Source organism: Heloderma suspectum, chromosome 2 (genome assembly GCF_057233095.1).
Source record: "Heloderma suspectum isolate Gila_16-S chromosome 2, 16-S_ref, whole genome shotgun sequence".
NCBI lineage: Eukaryota > Metazoa > Chordata > Lepidosauria > Squamata > Helodermatidae > Heloderma > Heloderma suspectum.
Genome location: NC_139459.1, coordinates 5,375,048 through 5,393,990, shown reverse-complemented (window position 1 = coordinate 5,393,990; position 18,943 = coordinate 5,375,048). Strand labels below are relative to the sequence as shown.

General features: G+C 46.6%; 1 protein-coding gene across 2 annotated transcripts in view; it reads right to left on the bottom strand.

Moving 5' to 3' along the window:
* NOL6 (nucleolar protein 6) overlaps positions 1–18,943 on the bottom strand; it is an 81,467-nt gene that overhangs the window by 10,294 nt on the left and 52,230 nt on the right. For both annotated transcript variants that reach the window (XM_084832814.1, XM_084832815.1), the window contains 3 exons: positions 17,987–18,111; positions 14,812–14,901; positions 9,180–9,380 (listed from right to left, as the gene is read on the bottom strand). In XM_084832814.1, the coding sequence (XP_084688940.1) occupies positions 9,180–9,380; positions 14,812–14,901; positions 17,987–18,111 (416 nt within the window). The remainder of the gene's footprint in view (positions 1–9,179; positions 9,381–14,811; positions 14,902–17,986; positions 18,112–18,943) is intronic.

The window sequence follows — 18,943 nt, the reverse complement described above, 5'->3', positions numbered from 1 at the left end:
CTTACGGATGAAAGCACCTTGTCCACTTCATCGGAAGGAAGAAGCTGGAACCGATCCCACAAAACCGGTGTGCCACAGACCACCTCCTGCTCACTAACTGTATCCACAGTGCACGGAATAACACTCCTAATCCGATCAATTTTATCTGCAAAGTGCCTTGCCAAGGCCTCACAGGAGGCCTTAGAATGCTCCAGCGGTTCCGGAGCAACTGGACCGACCACTTGGAACAGCCTCCTGGGACAGCACTCTGCAGACGTGATAGAGGCAGCATAATATTCCTTTTTTGCTGCCTTCAACTCCACGTGATAGGCTGAAGATACAGCTCTAGCCCGTGTCTGATCGCCTTTGGAGCGAGACTTCCGCCACCGGCGCTCTAGCCATCTCACCTCCTGTTTCAGAGCTCGTAACTGTGGTCTGAACCATGGTGCTGTCCAAGCCCTGTTCAGGGGGAGAGGGCATTTCGGAGCCACCCGATCTAATGCCCCAGTGATTGTGGCATTCCACCCACCCACCAGGGTCTCGACTGAGTGGCCGTTGGCGTGCCCCAGAGAATCCCCAAGCGTGTTCAGGAATCTATTCGGATCCATAAGATGCCTGGGGCAAACCGTTTTAATGGGTCCTCCACCCCTGTGGAGGGGTTGTGGAACCGAGAAGTCTAACGTCACCAGATAGTGATCTGACCATGACAAGGGGGTGGTGGATATACCCCCAACTTCTAGATCACTCCCCGCTTCTCCAGAAACAAACACAAGGTCTAGTGCATGACCGGCTACATGGGCGGGCCCAGTTAGAAAATGGTGCAGCTCCCAGGAGGCCATGGTCTCCATGAAGTCCCGAGGTGCTCCTGTGAGGATGGCCTCCGAATGTACATTGAAGTCCCACAACACCAACAAGTTAGGGGACTGCACACGCACATCAGAGATCACCTCAAGCACCTCGGCCAGGGAGTCAGTCGTGCAGCGGGGTGGGCGGTACGCAAAGCTACAAAGGAAAAAGGCTCCTCCACCCCAAATTAGGCTTTTGAAATGAAGAATGCTTATAGACAGCCAGGAGTGGGTTTGCTGGTTCAGGCTTGGCCAGCTACAGTAACACCCACCTGAGGAATAGGGGCTCCTCGTGAGTGAAGGTATACTCGTGAGCAAATTTTTATGTATTTATTCATTTGATTTGTACCCCGCTTTTTGACCAAGAAAAATGGCATTTGAGGCAGCTTGCAAGGAGACCATTCCTCAGGAGGCAGTGATAGCTTGTAGCTGTGCTCTGGACAGGGCTCTGAAGGTTCAGGCTTAGAAGCCTTCAGTTTTAGGCACAGAGTGCAGGAACAACGTCTGTGCACTCGCTCCCAGACTCCTGCCTGGTCTTTCCCTGATAACTGAGCTCTTCTCTGGAACTTCCTCTGTTTGGACTTGGACTGCTTAGTAACCTTGCCTTTTGTACTGACCCTGACAATACTCTGGAGCTCTGTCCGCACACCACTGCCAGCAGGACAGAGTAACGGTAATATGAGCTCAGTTCAGGTACTCAAAACAAGTATCTGGGTAGAGCATGTGCTGAGAAGCAGCCTGCTCCTGAACTCGAAGTGTATGTCTTCCCCTTAAGACAATATTTTTTACCTGGGTTGCTGGATTGTGGGGGTTCCAACAACAACAACAAAAGTAGAACCTGTAAGTCTACCTATCCCTAAATTAGAGGAAGTTATTACATGAATAAAATAAAACTAAGCTGGAGTTGAATGAATTGTGCATGCATTCTAAGTGAAGGGGGAAGAGGTATAACTGGTTTTGTAGCAGCTTGGCACAGTGCCTATTGTTTCAAGGAGTGTGGTTCCCAAGGACAAGTGGAGATCCGCATTTGCAGATTGTCACAGAGACCTGAAAAATAGCCAGAAATCCTTACTGAATAAATTGCTGGCCTGTTTCCCAATGCTAGTGGGTAACAGAGTCTAGATTAGATTACTGTCAAGCGCTTTGTCGTGGGCTGTCTTCAAAGATAGCTCAGAGACTTCAGCAGGCACCAGATAACAGGCACCAGTTTGTTAATGGGGAGAAGTGTCTGTGAACACAATATACCTCTTCTAAAGCAACACTGGCCAGCAGTTCGTGTTCAGGCCCAATTCAAGGTGCTGGTATTAACTGTTAAAGCTGTGTACATGCTGAGTACCTCATGGAAGGTTAAGAACAGAAGAAGAGCCATGCTGGATCAGACCAAGGGTCCATCCAGTCCAGTATTCCATTCACACAGTGGCCAACCAGCTGTCGACCAGGGACCCACAAGCAGGACACAAGCACAACAGCACCCTCCCACCCATGTTCCCCAGCAACTGGTGTACACAGGCCCACTGTCTCTGGTACTGGAGGTAGCGCACAGCCATCAGGACCAGTAGCCATTGGTAGCCTTTTCCTCCAAGAATTTGTCTAACCCCCTTTTAAAGCCATCAAAATTGGTGGCCATCACTACATCCTGTGGTAGTGAATTCCATAGTTTAACTATACGCTCTGTGAAGAAGGACTTCTTTTTATCTGTCCTGAATCTCCCACCAATCAGCTTCATGGGATAACCCAACTGGGTTCTAGTATTTTGAGAGAGAGAGAAAAATGTCTCCCCATCTACATTCTCCATACCATGCATAATTTTGTACACCTCTATCATGGCTCCCCTTGCCCTTTTTTCGAAGCTAAACAATCCCAGCTGCTGTAACCTTCTCTCATAGGGGAGATGCTCCAGCCCCTTGTTAATTTTAGTTGCCCTTTTCTGCACCTTCTCCAGCTCTACGGTATCTTTTTTTAGGTTTGGTGACCAGAACTGGACACAGTATTCTAAGTGTGGTCACACCATAGACTTGTATAAGGGCAGTATGATATTATCAGTTTTATTCTCAATTCCTTTTCCAATTATACCTAACATGGAGTTTGCCTTTTTTACAGTGGCCGCACACTGGGTTGACATCTTCATTGAGCTGTCCACCACAACCCCAACATCTCTTTCATGGTTGGTCACTGCTAGCGCAGATCCTAAAACATTATACTTGAAGTTCAGATTGTTTCCCCCAATGTGCATCACTTTACACTTGCTTACATTGAACCGCATTTGCCATTTAGATGCCCATTCTCCCAATTTGGAGAGATCCTTTTGGAGCTCTTCACAATCCCTTTTTGTTTTAACCACCCTAAATCATTTTGTGTCGTCAACAAACTTGGCCACTTCACCACTCACTCCTAGTTCCAGATAATTTATGAACGGTTGAAAGCACTGGTCTCCCTGTGGGATCCCACTATTTACTTCCTTCCATTGGGAGAATTTACCATTTATTCCTACTCTCTGCTTTCTGGTCTTTAACCAGTTACTGATCCATAAGAAGACCCATCCTCTTATTCCATGACTGCTAAGTTTGCTCAGGAGTCTTTGGTGAGGGACTTTGTCAAAAGCCTTACTAATTTTATCTTTAATAATGCCTTCAACCAATTTATCCAGAACAGACATTAAGCTAACCAGCCTGTAATTGCCCAGGTCCCCCCTGGATCCCTTTTTGAAAACTGGTGTTACACTGGCCATCTTCCAGTCCTCTGGTACAGAGGCTGATCTTAGGGACATGTTGCATATTTTGGTCAGAAGATCAGCAATTTCATTTGAGTTTTTTGAGAACTCTAGGATGGATACCATCTGGGCCCGGTGATTTATTTGCTTTCAATTTATCAACAAGGTTGAGAACTTCATCGTTGTCACCAGTATTTGCCTCAGTTCCTCAGACTCCCTTCCTGAAAACATCAGTTCAGGCACAGCTATCTGTCCTATATCTTCTGCAGTGAAGACAGATGAAAAGAATTCATTCAGCTTCTCTGCAATCTCCTTGTCCTCCTTCAGTACTCCTTTACCTCCATTCTCATCCAATGGTCCAACTGCCTCCCTAGCTAGTTTTCTGCTTCCGATATATTTAAAGAATTCTTTATTGTTGGCCTAGATATTGTTTGCGATATGCTCGTCAAAATGCTTTTCTGCATCTCTTATTGCCCGCTTGCATCATCTTTGTGCAAGTTTGTGCTGTCTTTTGTTTTCCTCACTTGGACAAGACTTCCATTTTCTAAAGGAAGCCCTTTTTTCTCTAATAGCTTCCTTGACGCTGCTTGTTAACCATGCCGGCAACCTCTTTGACTTGGTGCTACCTTTCCTAACCTGGAGGTGTACATTTTAGCTGGGCTTCTATTACCATGATTTTTATTAATCTCCAAATGGAAAGATTTGGCAGTCAAGATGGAAAACAAGGTTGGGAAGCCATCCCTGAGAAGGGCAGGTTCATGGCTAGAGCTAAGGGGACAAGCCCCCAAACAGACTCTGGAAGGCCACCTCCTGAAAGCTGAGCCCACAGGGAGTTCCTTTGAGGAGCAGGGGGTGCTCGTTGTGAGGTACTGGATTGGGACCATGGAAACCATCTGGATACCCACACTCCAAATCTCTATGCTCCCCCACCCCCCATTCTAGGCCTGTGACAGGCTCTTTGAGAACTTTGGCAGGCCTGGGAGTTTCTGCACCAGGGCTCAATCTGCAGGAAGTTGCCATTTCCTTGTAACACGGTACACTCTCAAATTCCTACATGAAGCTCAAGTGGCACAATTAAGCCTTCAGTAATCCATGCGCATAAAGGCATATTCATCAGCAGAACTAGCTATCAGAAACTAAGAGCCTCCTTTTGACGGGCAGGAAAATACAGCGAGAACAGACACCTCCCAAACCAGGATCCACTTTGATTCTTGTCCCACTACCACTACCCACCCCCACCCCGCACACACGCACACACAGAAGACACTCACATTTTTAGCATCAAGAGTGTGCCAAGGAGGAAGCTCTCCCTTGTGATCCAGGGCACTACCAACACCATCATTCACTGGGATCTTGTGGGCCTTCCAGAGACCTCAGGCTGACTACTGCTGGCCTTAAAGAGCCCATAGTCAGATCCACAGACTTTGGCAAAATGACTATTATGGCAATGGGTCCTCCCTGCTCTGGTGAATGAAGGAGGAGATAAAGGCCAGGCTTTAAAGGTTTTTCCATTTTTTGTGACAGATGAGCTCAAGCTCAAAAGATACAGCAATCTGTGCCAGTCACTCCATAGGACAGCATTCCCCAACCTGGTTCCCCCCAGACGCGCTAGTCTACAATAGGGAAGTCAGGGAAATCGGCAACAGATTCAAATGAGTTTGGATTTCTATGAATCCAACCTGCAGATTCTGGAATGGACCGGCTTTTTCTCAGTCATATGGATTCTGCAGACTTGCAGATCAGCCTTTCACTTTTGCGGGGGATTTGCAGTAATTCGCACTTCCACTAATGTGCATTAGTGCAAGTGCACATCAGCACTAATGGGCATTTGCACAAATGTGCTAATCTGCATTACTTTATGCACATTAGAGCTAATGCACATTAAGTACTTGGCAAATTTGCACTCATGCAAATTAGCACAAGTAGAATGAAATTCTGGTAAAAAAAATAAATCAATTCAATTCCGTAAATGAGGGGATGATGGAACGAAAGACGCCTGACAATCTGCAAAACCCAGATGGAATGGATTTAACAAAATCCATACATCCCTAGTCTACACCTCCCACCAGCCAGAGGCCATACATAGAAGCTGAGTTCCAAAGATCTATCAAGTTCATCAGAAAATATAGTCTTGATACAATATAATATTACTGTGCTGTCATGGTTTGACTGGAATTCACAGCTCACTAGTAGAATCTAATGCTTGGCCACGAAGCCCAGGCATAAGTGATAGACCCCTGCAGATCCAGCAAGGCAGTTACTACGTTCTTATGACAGCTCCCTGCCTGCAACGTGCTTACAATTTAAAAGTTAGACAGCACTGGGAGAGGAGGGCTGGATGGGAGCAAATGCAGCTGCGTATATTTTGTTTTGACCAGGGACAAAGACCGGGGGTGGAGGGAGGTTGTCTGTTATTATGGAACAGTTTTATAGAAGAGGCTGTTTTTTTAAAAGGTAAGGAGAGAGAGAGAAAGAGAGAGAGATGGTGCCATCATTGCATTTAGGGAGGGATCTCCAGGCATAAGAGGATACTGTCTGAAATGACACGAGCTGTCAAGCCAAGATTGCTCAACACAGACCACAAAGTTGCTTCAGGGATGTTGCCTTCACACACTCCGAGAAAAATAAACAAATAAGGGATTCACTGAGCAAGGAGAGCACGCGGGGGCTCCCTGTTGCCACAGCTGGCCTGAGAGAAGCCAGTGCCACTCACAAAGCAGCCTGGTAGCCGTCACCGTCCACCTTGCAACAGAGGGATGGATGCGACAGCGAGAGAAAACAGGTTTCATCCTGATCGGCTTCCTTGGCCTTCTTGTGAGAAGCAAGTTTCCCAGGGAGCACATGGCCCTTTTCTAAAAGCTTCTAGATTGGGGTAATTTCAACAGCTTCTGAATCATGTTGTGGTTTTCACAAGGAAGACACGGAACCTAGGCTGGAGGCAGAGCAATAATCCTCCAAAGTGCCTCTTTTATTGCCTTTCATAGCTTCAGTAGGAAAACGCCCATCATTGTGAAAGGTTGCCAGGGTGATCACGCTGGTGGAAACTTTATTTCCACCATTCCACTTTGAATGGACACATAGACTGCATTCCCACACTTATTATTCATACAGTGCAGCCTTCCCCAACCTGGCGCCCTCCAGATGTGTTGGACTGCAATGCCCATCATTCTCTGCCAGCATGGCAATTGCAGAATGATGGATGTTGCAGTCCAACACATCTGGAGGGCGCCAGGTTGGGGAAGGCTGATATTGTACCATCAATGTGCACTGGTGCTTTGCAGAATACAAGAGGACAGGTGTCTGCCCCAAGGCACTTACAATCTAAAATTTGATACAGGAGAAACAACAGAGAAAGGGAAGAGAGATAGTGGAGGGAGGGGTAGACAGGGAATTGGTGGGCATTCATTTCAGTTACACATGCTTAGGCTCAGTTATAGGTTCCGTTGTAGTGCAGTATCGGAAGTGGGGGAACAGAGGCAAAGGCCTGGCCACCCAGTGCTGGGGGCAGATTTTGATGCCACTATGATGGGAAAGGGGAACACTTTACTTCCTGAATGCCACTCGTTCACTTTTCTAGAAGAACAGTTAAGATATGGACTCAGGGAGACCACCAGGATAGGGGTTACACCTCCCTCTGGAGAACCATATTTCTTACAAGAGGGCGCAAATGAGAGTTTGACCTTCCCAAAGGTCCTACAGATCGTAGGCCATTTCCTTGGTCCCTTCGGGTTTCTCAGGAGCCACTGAGAATCAAGCCCACGCCTGCCTACATGGCCCCATCTGTTTCTGTTCCAGCGTGCACTTACTCAGGAGGCAGTCCCATTACACAAAGGGGGACTTAAAACGAGGTAAACCTAGAAAAGATGCTACTGTTGTATTGTGAAATACTGCTACTGGATTATGTTATGATTTTACTTTGTGAACTCCTTTGGGATTTAAAAAAGGAAAAGTGGCATATATATTTTCCAGAATAAAATAAACAAAAATACTCTTGGTTGCATTAGAGGGCGATCCTAGAGACTGCCAAAGAGACACAAGTCAGGGAACTGACATATATAATATTCCTCATAGAAAGTCTCAAATTAATAATGCCCATGGGAGAAGCATAAAGGAAAATTATGCCCAACAATGTCTCCTCCTAGGGCTCTTTTTCCTAAGGCTTAGATACTGGCAGTAAGAATTTTAAGCTAAAATATGCTAGTATTTGGAGCAATTTTGGCCGTGCCAAACATATGAATCGGCTCTAACCTGGGTACTGTGTTGGTGACTAATGGCTGGACAGCCCTCCACCCTCAGAAAAGCAGTTTCGGAGCCCCCTGGACAGTTGCTTGGCAAATCTGGCTGGGACACCATGTGCGTTGGCTCCGTGCGCAAAAACCTGCCCCATTCCAGGTTTTCAGTTCAAGGTCCCCAGGCCAAGCACATCTGACATGTAACTCAAAATATATGAAAGGGAAAACGGTGACAGATCAGTATAAAACCAGGTCAGATTTGTACATACAAACTGGAGCACCAGGAAAAACACACATTAAGAAGATTTTAAAAGGGGGTTGGACAAATTTCATGGAGGATAAAACTATGAAGGGCTACCGGTCATAATGGCAGCGGGCTACCTTCTGGTTCAGTGGCCATATGCCTCTCAATACAAGTTTCTGGAGAACAGCAGTGGGAAAGGGCTATTATGGGCTTGTGGGCTTCCCACTGGAGCACCTGGTTAGCCAGCATGAGCAGCTGTACTGAGGGAGAAGAGAGGGGGAACTGCGGCCATTCCATATGCCTTGCCAAAATACTTTCTTTTCCTCTTCCCTTCCCATTTCTTCTTCCTTGTGTGTCATGTCTTTTTAGATTGTCAGCCTGCGGGCAGGGACTGTCTTGTTTTACTGATTATATCTAAGCCGCTCTGGGTGTCTTTTTTGGCTGAGAAGCAGGAGAAAAATACTTTAAATAAATAAAAAACATATTGGCCATGATAACTGAAAGGAGCCATCATGTTTGGTAGCAGTATACTTCCAAATACCAGATGCTGGGGATAGACAACGGGGCAGGGCTGCTGTCTTCACACCCTGCTTACAAGTTTCCGCAGAGATGTATGTCTGACCACTGTTGGAAACATGATGCTGAGCTAGATGGATCTTTTCTTGTGGCGTCATGCAATCAATTAATATAATAGTTCATAAGCCCATGGGAAGGGATTGTCTTTATATCAACATCTAAGTTCTTGTAGGTGCTTGTTCCCACTAATTCTGATGTTCAGGCATAAGTGCCGATGCATATGTAGCCAAAATGCTGCCACCCACGCACAAGAAAGAGGCATCAGCAAAGCCCCAAGGTTTATGGGAAAATAACAACAAAACTGGTCAGGAAAAAAACAGGGGGGAGTCCAAAAACAGCCCAATGAGGACAGACCACGCTCAGCGGCCACAGAATGTTGACTTGACTGTTGGGGGGAAACCAGAAAACCAGCTACAATGGGGAACGGGGCGCTGGGGAGGAGGGCACGGCTGGCTAATTAAAACACCGAACAAGACCAATCCAAATGGCGACCTTTTGCTGCAGCCTCACTTGTACTTAATCATCTGCGCGAAGCTTGGGCTAAAGCGTTTCTCCAGCTCCTGCTGCCCAACGTTCAGCATCAGCACACTTACCCGCAGCTCCCGGAGGTAGAGTTGCACCGGGTCATAATCCACCACTGGGAAAGCCAAGGTTTTCACCGCTGCCTCGCTTTTCAACATCCCCCGGCTGAAGGATCTGATTGGCCGGTCCACAGCCTCCAAGTGTCTTGGGATCTGCTTGGGGTTCAGGTGGAGGAGGACGTCATAGTGGTCCAGAGGCGGGCGGAAGACCATCTGCAAGAAAGAAACCCAGGAATGCCACCTGTGCCAGACGAGACGTGAGGCAGAAACCTGAAGGAGGACCAGGAGGAGGCCTCTCGAGTCCGCCTCTCCTCAGCAAGGTGCAACCGAGGCCTCAAGAACAACATCAGATTCTCGTCAGATTCTCTCCCTCCTGAAGGCAGCAGCAACACTGTTCCTATAAGTTAGGGGCCAGAAGGACTGGTCATTACCATCTGCGGTGAATCAAGACACCTTTTCTGGGTAGGCTATAACACTAGTAAAATTATTAGCCACGATGGCCATCTGTAAAGAGTAGTTTTCACTGAAAAAACACCTTAACTATGTTAAAAAAGAAAAAAAGCCCATAAGATTATTTAAGATTTCTTTGAGGCTATGACACCCTTTGCCCAATTAAGGCTCAAGAGGGATCAAACTGACCAGAAAAAATCCATAACGTATTGAAATAATTTTGGGGAGCATCACTGAAAAGATGCAGAACACACAGTGCAAAATCTATAAGGCAAGCATGGAAAATCTTGCTTTTTCGATTACACTTATACATAAAATTGTTCATAGAGGCCGAGGTGGGGTCTGTCTTCGGCATATTATACACCAACATTTTACTCATTTAGCCTGTTATCTGGCACTATTTAATGGTCAATCACGCCTCTACTGAGGTAACGTTCCTGGTGCAAAACACTCCCATCCTTTCCTCTGTCAGCACGGTTCCTTCTAAATACATGGGTCGTTAAATGGAGCAGGTTGGTACCATCTTGAGGGATTCAACAAGATACTATTTTTTAAAATAGACTACGACCCTATAAATTTATTAGACATGATGCCCACTGATAATGAGTCGCTTTTATTGAAAAAACACACACACACCTTTATTGTGTAGGGGGGGAAAGGCAGAAATATATCATACTCAGATTTGAGCACAAGGTGACAAAACAAGTTGACAAATGCAATGTACTCTAGGTGAAGGAAAAGTCAGAGAGGTGAGAAAGAAAGAGAACTTGATTCCATAATACATTGTATTACACCATTAGCTCAGCAGCAGAGCACGTAGTTTGCAAGCACAAGGTCCCAGGTTCGATCCCCGGCATCTCCAGGCAGGGCTGGAAAGCCTCCTGCCTGAAACCCTGGAGAGCCGCTGCTGCCAGCCAGTGTCATCAATACTGGGCTAGATGGACCCAGGGTCTGTCTCAGCAGAAGGCAGCTTCCGACATCCCTAGTGTTGCAAAGTCCTCACGGCTGCCCCCACTATTCGCCTAGTCAGAAATTGTGCCCCGTGTGCTGCTTTTGGCCCATGGCCCACAGGCCGCTACAGTAACACGGGGCCTACTTATTTCACGCTGGGAGAGGCACTGGCCAGGTCAAGGGGAGTGCTTCGTGAACTGCCTTTGGCCCGGACAGCACTGCATCCCAAATAAAATTTCTCTGGGAGGCAATGCCAAGGGCTAAAAAAAATGTGTAAAATACGTGGTAGGTGCAAGATAGAATCAGGGGAACGGCCCAATGCACCTCAGGGGTCCCAGCTGGTCACGGCCAGGCCTGTGTGTGCTCTACGCTAAATAAACAACAGAAATTCTGCACCCAGGCAATCCAAATCCTGTGTCAAGGAAAGCACTTTCTCCCTGTACACCATTTACTCTGCAATTGCTGCCATTTTGCCTAATTTTGCCTGGTTCTCTTGGTTATGGGTGCAGCAAAAGCACCAAAGCCCTTGCTGCACCCACAATTATCTCTCATAATACTAGAACCCAAAGGGAACATCCCCTGAAGTGGAATGGGGGGAGTTTCAGGACAGACAAAAGGAAGGACTTTTTCACACAGCGCAGAGTTAAACTATGGAATTCACTACCACAAGATGTAGCGATGGCCACCAATCTGGGTGGCTTCCAAAGGGGATCAGACAAACTCATAGAGGAGAAAGCTATCCATGGCTACTAGTCCTGATGGCTATACGTTACCTCCAGAATCAGAGGCAGTATGCCTATGTACACCAGTTGTTGGGAAACACAAGTGGGGTGGTGTTACTGTAGTCATGTCCTGCGTGTGGGTTTCCCGTGGGCAGCTGCTTGGCCACTGTGTGAACAGAAGGCTGGACTAGATGGACCCTGGGTCTGATCCAGCAGGGCTCTTCTTATGTTCTTAAGCCCCATCCTCAATTACTTGCTCACACCCCCCTCTGGCAGGGATTGCCCACACACCTTTAAGAATACCATCTCATCCATAAAGACTAGAAACTTGTTTTGTCATCTTTTTAATGAAGCTGAAATTCTTAGGAAGTGTGGGGGAGATGAACCCGTTGCCGTGGGATTTCACAAAAAAAGCTAAGACCAGTTGCAAAAGCCAGTTTGTTCTGGGTTGGACAGAATTCACCCAAGTTCCCCTTGCCGAGAAAACTTGCTGAGCCTTGCACTCCCCACCTCTAACCTTTTAGTACCAATTTCGCTTACTCAGCACTAGGCAGGAAATGAAACTACCTCTCCGCTGCCCAGTAAGCAGATCCCCTGGAGAATAAAATCCAAACGTCAGATGCAGCTTGGCTGCTGTGTGTGACCTAAGCACTGATACGATCTACTCATCTCCACTGATGCTGAGGGATGAGTCACAAGCGAGCCGACTCTTCATCAGGTTCAGTCGTTCCCCCACCCCCCCCAGGGAGGACTCTATCACATGGGGCTCTCAGGCTCACGGTCCTGGCATCAAAGAAAAAGGGGAGAAAGCCCCAAGACAATGCTGCAGCTGCATGACAGGTTCAGGAAGCGGGCTTTAAAAAAGCACCTGGCGGTAAAATAATAAGGATGATAAAAGCAAAACGTCATCATGATGTACATTTTGCTGATCGTTATATTCTAAAAGAGCTCCAAGCCAACACTTTGACATTTCAATCTATGTTTAAAACACACACACACACACTCACATGCACAAGGGAAGATGGAAGGTCTACTGTAAAAAATAATGATTATAATTATTATTGTTATTATTTTAAAAACTGCAATGTTACCCAAATTCTGCCCTGATGGAAGCTCAGTTCTGCAACCTGCATCAATTATTTCTATTTATTTATATAAAAATTTCTGTCCTGCCTTTCTAGTGCCTTTGCACCACCCAGAGCAGCTCTCCATAATTTAAAACCACAATATAATGTAAAATCATACACTCAATTAAAAAAATACAATAAAAATACAAAGGCAATAAAAATACAGAGACCAGGAAAAAAAACAACACTAAGCAGGCAAAAGCCTGCCAGAACAGAAATGTCTTCACCAACTGGCAAAAGACATCCAGGGGCGGGGAACCCATAGTTCAGGTGTTCCTCAATATTCATGCAGCCCCTGAAAAGGCCCTGTCTCTCAACACCATCAACCATGAATCCAACCTGAGTGGGACACACAGAAAGACCTCTGCTTCTGATCTTAGGGAGCAGGCAGGTTGGTATGGGAGGAGGTGATCCTTCAGGTGTCCAAGTCATTTAGGGCTTTAAAGGTAACCAATTATGCAAATGCAGCAAAATCACATAAATTTTGCATAATGTATTCTGCAATCTTTTAACCATTTTGAATATTCCAAACTAGTTGTGCTTGTTATAGGGAGGCACAAGGAACTATGAAAGGCCAACCACTGCGCCAGTCACTGGAAATCTTAGTCAACCAGCTCTGTTGGCTTCTGAAATTCTGGCAGCTGTTGCCTACAAACCAGCATGTGTAAGGACCAGAAACCTAATTCAGAAAGAAACGAAGGAGAGAAAGCTTAAGACTCACAGGAAGCTGATTCTGCAGCCATATTCTGCAGCTTTTCTGTGGTTCTGTGGCAGGTGCACAGCCCAAAAAGGTTTGCTTTGGAAAACTGGCAGATGAGAAACCAATCCAAAATCACCGTTGCTCTAGAGAAGCGATCCAGAAGTGCACTGACTGAAGGGCTAACCTACAGTTGACCATTAAACAAATACACGTACTCCCCACCCCGCCCCCAGCAATCCAAAACAAAGCATCTTCCTGCCAGATCATCTAATTTCCTTGTCCACAGGGGATCTTTAAAATTAGCAATCCAGTGGGTCACCCCTGCCAGGCCTCAGAGCTCGCTCTGGGTTAGCCTGCTCCGTGAAGCCCTACACCAGCGGAGAGGAGGGGGTGGACAGAGACCAGTGTGGGAGGTTCCCTGGCAACCACCCTGATCCACAACCAGGCTAAGAATCAAGCACCTGGCACCACATTGTTAGTTGTCTAGTAACCATGTACAACCACATTCCAGGCCACTGTTCTCCCCACCTATGGCACAGGCTTCATACTAGCATGTCACAAAGAAGAGAAACAGGTTCTCAGGATGCCAAAAAAAAAAAATAAGTTGCATCCTGAGAACATGTTTCTCTTCTTTGTGATTTACTTTGGATGCTCACCTCCTTCTGTTTCCTTATACTAGCATGGATGTTGCCCAGGGTGGGGTGCGGAGCAAAAGGAGTATGGAGTGAGGGATTCGATCTTCCTAGGTTGATGCCCCCCCATCACACCACTATCAACCAGACGGATGCTCCCGGCACTCTATGCAGTTAGTCCTCTCCGTACTGGCTCAAGCAGGGGGGCAGAACCTCAGCCCCAGGGGTCACATTCGGATCTCCTGGGGTCCCAGTCTGGCCGTCTGAGGTTCCCCAGGAGGCCACTCCCCCTGGCCCCGGCCCGATCCACTTCCCGCCACCCACTGATCACTTGGTGATTCTTTTGGTCCCATCCCTCTTGCCTTTAGCCCAGCTCACCACCAAGATGCGGCCCTTGAGAGCTTCTCTGAAACAGGATTCAGCCCTCGGGGTAAAAGAGGTTCTGCACCCCTGTGCGAAAGCCCAGCCTGCCTCGTAGGATTAAAATAAGATCATGATATTTCATTAACCAGTGACAAGGCTAACATTCAAATAAACTTGCACACTGCAACAGCAGCAGCAAAGATAACCTTCCAATACATAACTCTACAATGGATGTCTTTTTGAGATACAATTCAATAACCAAAAGCTGCCTTTCACTGCCAGAAAACGTTACGCCACTTTCCACATTATTTCTTCATTCCCTGTTCCATGAATGCAGCGGGGGCAAAAGAGCCTCCCCGCTCACTGAAATGGAAAGTCGTGCCATTAAGCTTTCATCCCCAACGATTAAAATTGCCTCTCAGCAAACAGTCTAAAGCTCTGAGTAGATTTATCTCCCAGTTAAACCAATCAAAGCTTGTAGCCCTAGTAACAAGAGTTTGGTCATCCCCACAGCCAACATTGCAAGGCAGGCCAGCATTCCCCCCGTTTTATGATGGTGTAAAGATAAAATGAATAGCTTGCCAAAAGGAGTTCACAGTTAAGGAGGAATCTGAACCCAGGTCTCAACAGTCCAATCTTTTCTCTACTGCACCCTTGGAGCAGCAAATGGGTTGGGGGGCTCTTCCTTGAGAGACTTACCTTCACGTCCTGGTTTCCCAGGGGGTCCATGAGCTGCTCCTCCAAAGCCCTAAGAGACTCCAGAGCCAACACAAGGAGACGCTGTAGGATCTGAAAGAAGGAGGGACGGGACCGTTTTTAAAAAGGAGAGAACCAAGCACAGCCAAGGGCTAGCAGACACACAAGGGCACTTGTCAAGGCCTCGGGCCATCTATTTATTTATTCATTAAATGTATACATGGTACACTCCAGCTACCAGATGTCCAAGGTGATGCCCAATACAATCATTAGGACTTCACACAAAATCAAAAAATACAGGAGCAAAAAGAAATTACAATAAAATTTGAGTGCAGCATTAACATTGCAGAGTAACAAAACATTACACCACATGAACGGAACAGAACCGAAAGCAAAGCAAGGAAGGAGCGAATCCCACCTCCCCTGGGAGGGAGTTCCACAATGGGGGTGCTGCTACCAAAAAGGCCCCATCCTGAGTACCTGCCAACCTAGCCTCCCCAGGTGGTGGGACACATAATGGGGACTCCGATGACTGTAAATTACAGGCAGGTTCATATGGGTGGGAGGAATCCTTTAGATATCCTGGCCCCAAACAGCTTAGGGCTTTGTACGTCAAAACCAGCAGTCTGTATTATGAATGGAAACAAGAAGCCAGCAAAGTCCAGGACCACTGTAATGTGGTCTACAAAGCGCACTCCTGACAAATGTTTAGCCGCCACATTTTGCGCGAATGGCCATTTCCATACAATTTTCAGAGGCAGCCCCATGCACCAAAACAAGAGGTGATTAGGAGACCCACTAAGAGATAATGACTTGGAGGAGGAGGTGCAGGGAATGCTGATCAAATTTGCAGATGACAGAAAATTGGGTGGGATAGCTAATAATTTGGAAGACAGAAACAAAATTCAAAGTGATCTGGATAGACTGGAGCGCTGGGCAGAAAACAACAGAATGACATTGAATAGGGAGAAATGCCAAGTTCTGCACCTAGGAAAAAGAAACCAAATGCACAGTTACAAGATGGGAGATACGTGGCTCAAACACACTACAAGAGAAGGATCTTGGAATTGTTGTCGATCACAAGCTGAATATGAGCCAACAGTGTGATGTGGCTGCAAAAAAGGCAAATGCTCTTTTGGGCTGCATTAATAGAAGCATAGCTTCCAAATCCCGGGAAGTCCTAGTTCTCCTCTACTCAGCACTGGTTAGGCCGCATCTGGAGTACTGTGCCCAGTTCTGGGCACCACACTTTAAGAAGGATGCAGACAAACTGGAGAGGGTTCAGAGGAGGGCAACAAAGATGAACAGGGGACTGGAAACAAAGCCCTCTGAAGAGAGACTGAAAGAACTGGGCATGTTTAGCCTTCAGAAGAGAAGACTGAGGGGAGATATGATAGCACTCTTCAAGTACTTGAAAGGTTGTCACAGACAGGAAGGCCAGGATCTCTTCTCGATCATCCCGGAGTGCAGGACACGGAATAATGCGCTCAAGTGACAGGAAGCCAGATTCTGGCTGAACATCAGGAAAAACTTCCTGAGAGCAGTATGACAAAGAAGCCAATGACCTAGGGAGGTGGTGGGCTCTCCCACACTGGAGGCGTTCAAGACGAGGCTGGACAGCCATCTGTCAGGGATGCTCTGACTTGGATTCCTGCATTGAGCAGGGGGTTGGACTCGATGGCCTTGTAGGCCCCTTCCAACCCTACTATTCTATGGTTCTATGATTCTATCTGTAACCTTTCTGGGACATGGAACCCCCGGACATGGTCTTATTTCACATGAAAACTTGCAAGGTTGGAGGCAGTAGGCTCTAAAGACACTGCCTCAGTTGGTCTCCCTGCAGAAAAGGGTAACCAGAATGATCGAGGAGCTGGAGCAACTTCTCTATGAGGAAAGGTTACAACGTCTGGGTCTGTTTAGCTTAGGAAAAAGGAAAGGGGAGACGAGACAAAGGTGCACAAAACTACGCATGGTATGAAGAAATGGATACCTCTCCCATAATACTAGACCCCCAAGGGGGTCATCACCTGAAGCTGAATGTGGGGAGATAAAAGGAAGGCTTCCTTCACACAGCACGTAGAAAAAACGAAAATTTCTACCACAAGATACAGTGACGGCCACCCATTTGGATGGCTTTCAAAGGGAATTGGACACATTCATGGAGGAGAAGGTGTCAGGATTCCTTTAGCCCCCACTTTACTTCTAAGCTCAAACATACACAGACAAGAGGCTTCAGTCTACAGCTTTTAATCCATTACTTCGCAGGGTCATACAGATGCAAATTCTCAGTGACTCTCAGTCTACAAAGGAATGCCTTCAGGGGATTCAAAAGGAAGCTGCTTGCAGAAGAGGGAGGTGGTCTGACTAGCCTAACTTAAGTGGGGGGAGGTCCCTCTCTTCTCGTGAGGCCTCTAAAGCAGCTTTTCACGCAAGACCAATCCGGTAGACCATCTAAGTTCCACCCCGGCCTTCTATCTCTTTGCTCTGCGCCTGCGTCTGGCATCTATTAGGTCAGACTCCCCAAACCCCGCCTCCTCCTGTTCGCTGCCTCTCACAGGGGGGGTGAAGAGGGACACCTCCCCCCAGCTGTGCCACCAGACATCCAGTTTTAGAGTCCATTTCAGACCGTGTGTGTATCTCAGTCTCACATGGTGGAATGCTCCTCCCTTCCCTGCCCCCAAATTCCCCGCAAATAGATAACTAGCATATCAGGGAGAACGCCAGACTGGAAACGTTTCCCCTGACATGCTAGTTTTCTATTTGCAGGAAACTGTTTTGTAAGGAGAACAATTCAGTCACGTGAGACCCCATTTACTGTCTGAAATGGCACAGCCCACACACAGATTTATCCACTCTGTGAGAATGAGGCCTTTGGCTAAGCGAACAAATGACCAGACACTACAATTCTCTGGTAACCAAGGAAGTGCGGGTTGCACCATGTGCCGAAAGATCCTGGCTAAGCTGAAATTGGAACCCAGGCCACCAAATCCAGCTTTTTACTCACCACGGCTATCCAACAGTGACCGCGCTGTTGTGGGAGGCACCCCCAGATCTGTTCAATTTTAGTCATGGGAAAAAGCCATGGCACTTCTGAGGCAACAGGAGAGGACAGATCAGAGGCTGTGAAGAGGAGAGTTAACCTGGCTAGCAAAGGCAAGAAAGCTACAGCTCAGCTCACCTGTGCTGAAGGCCTCTCCTGCGTCCACAGTGAGTTCTGCTGGTCTTTGGGAGTGGCGATGAACATGGCAGGGAGCTGAGGCCGGGCAGCCACAAAATGGCTCCTGATCGCCACGTAATCTGCATCTGGATGCAAAAGACCCCAAAACATCACAATGTCAGAAGCTTCGGGGGGGGGGCAGGACTCAACATCTGTCATAGATTTTAAAACATAGCTGACTTTGCTTTATTGGACATGCTGAGAAGACTACTGAAAAATGATAATCTACCAGTTTTAAAACAATATGTCTTATTATGAAATGCAAATGCTAAATAGTAATGACAAATTATTAAGAATCTGAAAACATAAATAAGTAAGAAGTATTATATGAAAAGGAAGCTAGAGACACAAGGAGGTTCACAATAAATTCTGGGTAACTAGCATAAAAATAATAGTCAAGTTGACCTGGATGAAATCCAAAGATAAAATGCTGATTCAAAAGTTTATCACTTGGGCCAAACATTTACTTGAGTAATGAACAGTGTCAGACTGTAATATTACAGGTCAAAAATATACTTAAAGTTTTTGCTTATCAATTAATGAGAAAAAATATTGTGTGAGGTATACACATCAAAATGCTTGATATACAGATGTCTAGAAAAATTTATAAGCTTAGACAGCATCACCGATGCAATGAATATGAACTTGAGCACACTCCGGGAGAGAGCGGAGGACAGGAAGGCCTGGCGTGCTATGGTCCGTGGGGGCACGAAGAGTCGGACACGACTGAACGACCGAACAACAACAACAACAGCCTGAAAGGTGTACACGTAAGCTTTTTATGCACATTCCAATTTTAAAAGAATGTTTAATAACAATGAAGTAATTAAGACTGTGAGCCTAATTTATAGGACAGTAGATAATATTAGTTATGACATAATTTCTATACAAAAAGGGTATAAATATGTGCCGATTTCA